Below are 9,790 nucleotides of genomic sequence, written 5' to 3'. Positions count from 1 at the left end.
GCTGTGGAGGTTGAGTGCCTTAGGGCTAGAGCAAATGGCTGTTGAGTGGATGGGCAGTGCTTTGCTCTGGGGCGTTGGGTTGGATGCAAGGTGGTGGTATGCTGTGAGGGCGAGAGGTGGGGGAGGGAGGCATCAAATGCCTGGAGCTTGGATGTGTGGTGGTGAAGTTCTGCAGGTGTACAGTGCTGTCAGTGAAGGGTGCTGAGAGGAGGGGGTGCTGGGCCCTAAGTGGGTTGGATTAACTAGGTGGGTGCTGTGGGTGTGGGGTGAAATGCCATGTGGCTGTGCTGCACGTAGGTGGGGGTGCTTTAGAGTTGGGATGCAGAGGGATGGGTCCCTGTGGATAAGGTATCATGAGGCATGGGGGGGGTATTGAGTTGGGTTCTGTGGGGGGGGGTGCCATGAGCATGGGGCTCAGTAGGGTGAGGTGCTGTGGGAATGTGGTGTGCGGCATGGGGTTCTGCAGAGGTGTGGGGATGCAGTGTTGTTGGAGTGGTGTGCATGGCACTGTAGTGCAGAGCGGTGGGTTGCTGCCCATGTAGGTAGTATGGGGGATGGATGCCATGGGGTTAAGTGGAGCCTGAGAGGTATGGGATGCTAGGTTACACTGTTTAATGCTTAAAAAATCACCATTTTTAAGTGCTAAATGTTACCTGCTTTTATTGTGAAGTGGAATGAAGTAGTATCCAAAATGTGTTCACTGTACTGCAGTGCACAGATTGTGGTTGTGGTTCAAGTGAAATTGTTCTGTATTTCTGCAGAGGGCGTATGGGGAAATTATTCCAATCTAGGAGGATTCCTCTGTATCTGTTCCCTACATGCATAACATTCAAACAATAACTAAGAACTGACTTTTCTCCACATGGAGGACACATCATGGCCAGTTCATCTGCTGTTCTAGCACAGTGTCAGGTCCTAGATAATTTATTTTCTTTTCAAACATAAACATCAAAATTTAAGACATAACTGTGTAAAATGACAAGCCCAGGTTGCTGTATGCTTGATTGCATCCTGAACAGACCCCAAACTTGGAAATCATCTGTTAATGGTAGCCAAGAGATGTGGGAATCTTAGTTTTGAAATAGCGGACTTTGAAGAATGTTTAACACCGGAGAGGAAGTGCCTGGCTAAACTGGTTGAGTGGAATGCTACAGCACCAGCAGGACTGCAGAATGAAAACCAGTCCACCGCCCAGTGCCTCGGCCTGTTGCTAAGAAAGAAGGATAAGAACACAGCACATGCCCTTTTTCACGTAAAGACATTCTTTATTTGATATTTTTTATATACAATATTACTTTTCATCTGTAAAAAGTACATATGCAGGGTACCAGGTTGGAGGCAGCCAGAAGGTTCCCAAATCAGAAGGTTGTCTCTTGCCCCTCTGTTATTTCAGAGGAAAAATAATCTGTGAACTTTATGCAAAGTGAGTGAGGCAGACCGACAGTGCAACTTCCACCAAGAGTGACAGGGATTAAAAACAACAGATTCTGACTGAACCAAGCCATGCAGTATTCCCTCTAGCTTGTAGTGGTTCTCCACCTTTTGGGCAACTGTAGAGCAGTTGTAGAAGCCAGTGCTTGCCCTCCCTTATAGAACGGGGCACATGTTAACCAGTAATGGAGCTCAGGTTGCTCTCAGTATGACAGCCCAATCTGCACTTTGGGTCAGAGTAATGTCTCCCAAAACATGGCATGCGAAGGACTGGTTGAAGAGTTATGGTGGGAGCGCAGTCAGACCACTCAATTGTCCTCCAGAGCATCAGCTTTTATTTCTTTAAAATAAAGTCAATCTCTGGGTGCTATGCCTGTGGCAAAAACCTTAGAAACATGGAGTAAGGCCTGGTCTACACTAGGAAATTAGGTCAATATAACTACGTTGCTCAGAGGTGTGAAAAATCCACACCCCTGAGCGATGCAGTTAATCTGACCTAATCCATGATGTAGACAGTGCTAGGTCGACAGGAGAATACTCCCATTGACCCAGCTATCGCCTCTTGGGAAGGTGGAGTAACTACGCCAATGGGAGATAGTGTCTTCACTGATGCGCTACAGTAGTGTAGCTGTAGTGGCTTATGTGTAGACATACCCTAAGTGTAACTAGTGTAGAGATGTCTGCCTGAGTTGGTAGAGAGCATGAAAGGATAGCTCTGAAGTGTGAATTCCCCATGCATTTCAATGAATGCTAATTCAGATCCCAGTGATGATGCTTTAAATGTCCACATTATTAACCATTTCATTGCTCACCACACTAGGTAGGAAAGCAGAAGAAATATCCTATGATGAAGCTCTACACCAGCATTTCCAAAAGAGACAAGGGGGAGGAGCATCTGGGAGCCCAGATGGTGTATAAATTAAGATCTGTAGGCCTTTAACAACACATGGCGGGGCTCCCAGAACAGTGTGATTGGTTTCATTTTCCAGCATTCAAAAGTTTGGCAAACACTGGTTCAGAGTGTGCACCAAGGAATGATAGGAAGCAGGGGCAGTGCATGGAGGGTTATCATCTTTAAGGTTTGGGGCAAGGGAACCTAAACACCCTAAGCTGACTTGGGAACCACAGAACTTTCTCTGACTTTTCACTGACTTCAGGTTTGTTCTCTGGATCTCCAGAATAGCTACAATTGTATATACAAAAATCTTCAATAAGAGTTTTAAGGAGCATTTTGTGCAGTAAGTGAGCAGCTGGAATGTCATTTTAGTTTTATTCAGTAAATGGAGCAAAGCCAAGAAGGGAACTGTCAGGTGTGCTGGGCACCCACAACTCCAGCTAAGTCACTGGGAATTGCAGATGTTTAGCCCCTCTGAAAATCAGACCCAAAATGTTAAAAATAATGGCTTTGCTCCTGGTGGATCCTGGCCTACAGAGGCCTGATTGGGACGTGGATTGCACCTTCGTACCTTGAGTGCCATGCAGACAGAAAACGGACAGTTTGGGGATCTCCAGGGTCTTTCGCAAAGCCAGTCTGCCACACGTGCACACTTTGTTTTCCGCTCTTGTTTCTTCCTGTAAGAACATAGGGTGCTGTAGAAATTGCCAACCAAGACAGCAGCCACTTGAATGAAAGCCAGAACTATGTGTTTGTTTGGTTAGAAGATATAGCACAAGACATGGAGACAGCTAACACTAAAATATCACTCTGTTAAAAAAATAAGTATCTATACCTTCAGAAAAGGCTGTAAAACAGCAGCAACAGAATGAAAGTGACAATGTCCTAGTATGCCACGTGTACCCAAGAGAAAACAGAGTCTGAGCTCTTGGCTGCAGCCAACTCCATCCTGCAGGTCAGTATCCCAGCTCTGAAAAGGGCTGAGAAAAAGCCTACCACCTGAAGTCAGGAAAACAAGATGGATGCTTCAGCATCCATGTCTGGCTATTATGGACATCCTGCTCAGAACTCATGACAGCCAAACTCATTCTGCTCTGGGGGCAGCCCAGAATGCTGCAATGCATGAAGGGTACAGAAATTAGTTCACAAAATGTATTACTCTAGAAGTAGGCAGCACATTAGTAGCTTTGAGGGAGATGAGCGACTGCATTCTAAATTGGGATATGGTAGAAACCAGCAGATCCTGGGATAACTAGATGACAGGAGGCAAATGTCCTTTATTTTGAACCTGTTGCATGTTTACACACAGGAGAAATGGCACTACTGTACACCTGACTGGAGAAAATTACAATCCTCTTGCCATGAAGTGGCTCAGGACCTAAATTCAAATACTTCTTGTGGCAGTGAATTAACCCCAGTGAGACTTACACAGGCAATTAATTTGAGTGGTGGTTCTGTAATTCAAACCAATGGGATGGGAAAAGAGTAAACATCAGGGAGAGGTTTGGTGTTTCCATTTTTGGGACTCTAGAATTTTGTCCTTGACCTTTCTCTGAAGAGACTGGCAGCCATTCCGTGCTTCCACTGGCCAGGAGGAGTATGGGTTGGCTGGGGTAGAGCCTGTTACTAAAGACTCCCTGTTTTTCCTCAGTCCCCCTTCAACACAGAGAGGCTTACAAAACTAAGGCAATGAAGTGCAGGTTCAAACCGGGACTGGAAAACCTCAATTTAAACCACAAAATATTAAAATGGAAAAGCATTAGCTCTTCGTCATTAATTTCTAATTAGAAAATTACATTTTGTGGCAGTAGTAAAAAGAATCAGTTTATTTTAATTTGAAGTAAACACTTACTTGAATCAGAATTTACTACATTCATTACCTTGACTTTTTTCAGATTAATTTTTTTTACTAGTGCTGCAAATTACAGTAATTGAGTAATTAGTATTAAGATAAAAACTCTTGGCATTTGAGTGTTTTCCAAGCTCTCCCTCTTCCTCCTCTTAAACTGAAATTGCAATCAGGCAACAATCATTTGGTTAACATTTGTTCCTAGAGTACACCACATCAGAACTGCCATGACAAGGGGATGATTTTTTAATCTTTATATTGTTTACCTGCTTCGTCCGCAGGTCCGGCCGATCACAGTTCGCCACCGCAGGCCAATGGGGGCTGCTGGAAACGGTGGCCTGTAAGTCCCTCAGCCCGCGCTGCTTCCAGCAGCTCCCATTGGCCTGGAGCAGCGAACCGCGGACAGCGGGAGCTGCGATCGGCTGGACCTGCGCACAGGGCAGGTAAACAAATCGGCCCGGCCCGCCAGGGGCTTTCCCTACACAAGCAGTGACCCCAGTTTGAGAAACACTGCTTTAAATTAATGCCAAAGAGTAAAGGAAATTTAGCATTAAGGTGGGACTTTCATCACGGGAGTCAGTGGTTCTACCATTCTCTGTCTCCATGCATGGTTCTTGGTCTGTGCATTAAGGCCACAGGCTTATGTGCTTTGCTGAATTGGGGACTAAAAATGGAAAAACTAAATGCCACTTTAGATATACAAAATGGAGCAGATTGCAGCCAGGTCACTCAGACCAAGATGGGACATTGCATATTGGGGGACAGAGTGTTCTGCAGGACACTGCTGTGCACAAAAGATGAAGGTGGCCATGGAGTTCATTGTAGCGCTCAGTGGGCTGCACTTTCCTGTCTCCATCCCATCCTGGAGTTCCTCTTGCGGCAATGTTCTCATTATAGAAAGCTCATTTTTAGGGGCTTAAAACTCAGTCAAAGCAAAAAAACCCATACCTCTCTTTAAGCCGACATGAGGGGAATGAAGTACTGAGAGCCCAGAAAGGCTCACATAATTAAAAATATCACAGGAATTAAAGACAAAGGTGTTTCGTGGCTGGCTGCCTAGTAATAGTACTTCCCTCTGTAGTGAACTGACATAGCTACAACAGGACTATTGTAAAGGAAGCATGTTCATCCTGCTGGTGTGAAGAGGGCAGAAGCACCTTAAGATAATCTACAGCCAGGGGCGGCTCTAGGACTTCCGCCGCCCCAAGCAGAGCGGCGTGCCGCGGGGGGGCGCTCTAGCGGTCGCCGGTCCCGCGGCTCCGGTGGACCTCCCGCAGGCACGTCTGCGGGAGGTCTATCGGAGCCGCGGTCCCAGCAGACCTTCCGCAGGCATGCCTGCGGGAGGTCCGCCGGAGCCGCCTGCTGCCCTCCCGCTGGGATGCCGCCCCAAGTGCGCGCTTGGCGCGCTGGGGTCTGGAGCCGGCACTGTCTACAGCCAGCCCTTTCTCAGCTCGAGGGACAGTCACCCTGGGGAAAGAATTGTGGGAGCTGTGAGGAAGAAGAGTGAAAAAGGAGGTGAGCAGAATCCTTTTTAGCTCTCAAGGTGCTGGGGCTGGGGGGAGAGAGGATTTGCTTTTGCAGATAGCGTTTCTTTAAATAAATATAGCCCACGATGGGGTACTTTGCCCTTTTGTTGTATTTTGAGAAAACAAAATGGAGACGCCTTCAAGATCTCAAACATGTTGAAAATTTGGCACTGAGGTGTGTGGAAATAAATGACTTACACGTAATATCCTATTCTACCCACTGAGGCATGGTAGGCAGACCCAAAGGCCAATAGCATGAATCTTATATATGCTTTTAATAGAATAAGCCATCTTCCCTAAGGTTGTTTTATTGCCAACTGACTGGAAAGGAAACACTTAAAATATGTAACCAACAATCTGATTCCAGTCTATGCATACAATATTGATTTAAGACACTTCTCTAGTAAGCTGTCAGCGAGATAGGATGCCTGGTACAGAGCTGCCCACTTTAGCAGAAAAATTGAAAGAAAGGAAATGTTTAGAAATTAAAGCAGCAAGTTAAACTCACTTTAAACAAACCCTACTGATGTTAACCGGCGTTATTTCTGAGTGCACAGGATTCTAGTCTACAGATGAGAAGAGATTCTCAGTAATAGGAGACAAGAGTCAGGACACCTATGCTGTAAGTGAAGACTGAAATGCACTACCCCATTAACTCATGCTGTTGGGCCTGAACTCAGAACAGTGGGGTTGCTTCAGCCAGCAATGTCCAGAGGAAATCACAGAAGTGTAGCATTGTAAGGGACCTCGAGAGGTCCTCTAGTCCAGTCCCCTGCACTCAGGGAAGGACTATGTAATAACTAGACCCACTAATGTATGCAGATAACACAGCCTTACTAACTGGAGTTATGTGGTATATTGGTGTGTAATAGATTTTACCATGTTTCCAGAGAGAATCTCATGTTGGCTTTGCATTGGGGCAGTTTATGGCCCAGATAAAACTTGTTTTAATAAACCAAATCTGAGGCAGTTTTGGTCTCTTGCCATACACCTCAAAAAAACAAGGCAAGACTTGAGATTTACAAAGCAGGATTTGTGAACATTGTCCAAATAATAAAAGCGAGAGTCAAGGAAAAGCACAGGTTGCATGGACAAATGTCATGTAATGATACAAACTACTATATCTCACCTAAAGAGAACTGTGTCCCAGTGAATGTGACGCAGTCTGCCACATAAACCAGGATGGGCAATTTCTCTTGTTGTTATCTTTGTGGAAGTGGCAGAAAAGGACTGATATAAGGGAGAGTGCCCTTTCCATATGACAGGATTGGTGACCAAGGGAAACAGGACACTTAGCTGTGTCTTCCATGCTCTGTGCCCATATCTTGTGTGGTGAACTAACAGCACAGTGCTGCCAGTAAATTACAAAAACAAATGCTTGGTAACTGTTCTCTAGGTGTGATTGTGCTTCACAGGTCTTTGGACTTTGTTATGAAGGGGGTAAATGAAAAGGAGGCAAAGGTCTGAGAGGCACTGGGAATGGCTGCCAGTCTCGACAAACTGATGCAGATTAGAAAATTCAGACAGGTACAGAAAAAAATTCAAATCCTGGTGCTGCTGGTGCAGTTACATTGCTTTTTTGTTGTTGCTTTGCTCATGCCATCATCAAAATAGAAAGAAAAAAACAAAATGTCTTAGTCTCTGGAATACACCCCATCTGAGTAGGAGACAAGTGTGCAGTTTCTTGCAAAGGCCAGCAGCAGCAAACTCCAGCCCCGGGCCAGGAAGCCTGTTGTTCCTTTGGCTGCTGGACTCTATATCTAATAACACGCTCCACACTGCTGTTCAGGTTCAAAGCACACAAGGTCTCTCTCTGTCCTTCTTATGCCCCAGTAGCGTGTTTTGGTCATGTATAAAAAGGAATTATTTCAGAGTTTACTTATCTACAGGTTGAAGAGCTTTGGAGGCAGAGGTTGTTTCTCACTCTGCGTCTCGACTCAGATTAACCAAATGTCTGTCTCCTCTCCAGCCTAAAGTCTCAAGTGGTCCATGTAAACAAAACACAGCTGAGTGCAGTCTCTCCTCCTCTTCCTGGAGCTGTTTTTATCGATAAGCAGGATTTCCTGAAAGTGTGGTGTTGGCTAAATGTAAAACAGGCAAGGGATGAGCTTCTGTGTTAAAAACCCAGTTGTCTAAAGGCAGGAGGTCATCATTGGAGAAAAGCAGATACAGATACCTGGACATCAAAAGAGAAAAACAGAGGTTTAAGGATGGCAAAAGCACAAGGTATGAAGCCTGATAGTGGCCCCAGGCTGGCCTGTATCTGCACCCTCAACAGCCAGCTGCCCTACACTCCTCCCTGCACCAGCTACTCAAACACCTACCTATCCCACAGCACCCACCTGCCCCCATGTATCCCCATGCCTCAAGAGCTCCATGCATCAGCAGCTCATGAACTCTATCCTCCTGTAGCCCCAGCAGCCCTCTATCCATCTACCCAGTCAAAGTCTTCCACCCAGCTATGTCCCCAGACACCCTTGAGCATCTACCCTGCCAGAGATAAAATGTTTTGTGCATCTTCATGTCCTACTGTCATCAGTGCTCAGGGCAGACTGTGTTCACGATGTTACATTTATCAGTATATGCAAATTATATGCAACATATGTCATTACAGAATTTGTATGAACTGTCACATGAAGTGGCAGAAAACTTGGCAGCTACGAAAACTCATCACTGCCCAATTTCTATATTCACAGACTAATTACAAACCGCAGCCATTGAGGAGACCCTATCACACTGTTTGGGAGTTTAGGTATGGTAAAATGAAACAGAGCTCCCACAAACCAGAAGAGTTTTTGCTTATAAAGTTATACTCTCAGGTTTTAGCAGCAAGAGACATACCTGAGAAATAATTAAAATTAAATTTTAATATATTGAAAGCTGGAGCTATTGAGGTGAAAATATGCATACCCTGCAAGAGATCACTTAGGAGCAGGTGAGGCAAGGTGCGAGGCCCAGGAGGATGTGATGCATTTTGTATATCTCTCTTAACTGCCATATTGTCCCATTTTCCCTAGGTCATCTCCAGAGCAGAGAGAATCAGCCTGTTGTGTGTGTTTTCTTCCTCGTCATTAATTTTATTTTACTGATTCATGTACACTCATTTTCTTGATTCTAAGGGCATGTCTATACAGCAAATGAAGGTGTCATTTTAGCACAGGTAGGCATACCTGCACTACCGTTAATCTAGCTAACAGGGGTAACAATAGCAGTGAAGATGTTGCTGCACAGGCTCTGAATGGGCTAGCCTCCCCAATACAAGCCTGCTGGGGACCTCCATACATACTCGGCTTGCCTACCTGCCCTGCAAATCACACCTTCAGTTGCTGTACAGACAGACCCTAAGAGCTCAAGTCCTCTGAGGAGAGGCAGCAGCTTCAATTAGATCCAACTGGAGGAGCAGTGGCTCCTAGGAAGCTGATTTCATATGACCCATTTGCCTATGAAGCCAGAGCAGAAGACTAGAGCTGAGCCTTTGGGAGCTGTGTGGAGACAGGCCTGGGCAGAGTGTGGCACAACCTCCGAGGTCAGCTCCAAATGGAAACATCCTCAAGTCTTTGGGGAACTAGAAAAAGTTTGAGGCAGTAAAATTCTGTTTTTCTTTATTAATAAATGGTTGGTCATTTCCCCTTATTCACTTACAAAAAAAGTGTGCTAGATATGGAGTTATTATTTAACATTTATATTGTAGTAGCAACCAGGAAAGGCCCCCATTTTTCTAGCAGCTGTACAAACATATAGAAAATTATAGTGTCCCACCCTAAAGAGTTTACAGCCCAACAGACAACACACAACAGTGGATGAGACAAGTAGGTCAGGGTGAGATGGGGGAGATGGGGTAACACAAATAATAGAATGTGTGCAATTCTCAGGCAATCAGGAGCAGCAATCATAATGCCACCTGCCCATTATCATGGGGGAACTCTATCCAGGGAAGCAGTGACTCTGAAAAAGACCTGCGGGGGTCATGGTAGATAATCTGTTGAAAATGAGCTCCCAGTGAGATGCTGTGGCCAAAAGAGAAAGTTAAGGGGGTGACTTGATGACAGACTATATGTACCTACATGATGATCAGAAATTTGACAATAG

At 45.3% G+C, this 9,790-nt stretch overlaps 1 protein-coding gene across 1 annotated transcript in view; it reads right to left on the bottom strand.

Moving 5' to 3' along the window:
* Positions 1-5,494: 5,494 nt before the first annotated feature.
* MAN1A2 (mannosidase alpha class 1A member 2) overlaps positions 5,495-9,790 on the bottom strand; it is a 307,506-nt gene continuing 303,210 nt past the window's right edge. The window contains exon 13 of the mRNA XM_045000927.1: positions 5,495-7,877. Within this exon, the coding sequence (XP_044856862.1) occupies positions 7,745-7,877 (133 nt within the window). The 3' untranslated portion in view covers positions 5,495-7,744. The remainder of the gene's footprint in view (positions 7,878-9,790) is intronic.

The sequence above is a fragment of the Mauremys mutica genome, chromosome 1, assembly GCF_020497125.1.
Source record: "Mauremys mutica isolate MM-2020 ecotype Southern chromosome 1, ASM2049712v1, whole genome shotgun sequence".
In the NCBI taxonomy this organism is placed as follows: Eukaryota; Metazoa; Chordata; order Testudines; family Geoemydidae; genus Mauremys; species Mauremys mutica.
This window is presented reverse-complemented; position numbering and strand designations above follow the sequence as displayed.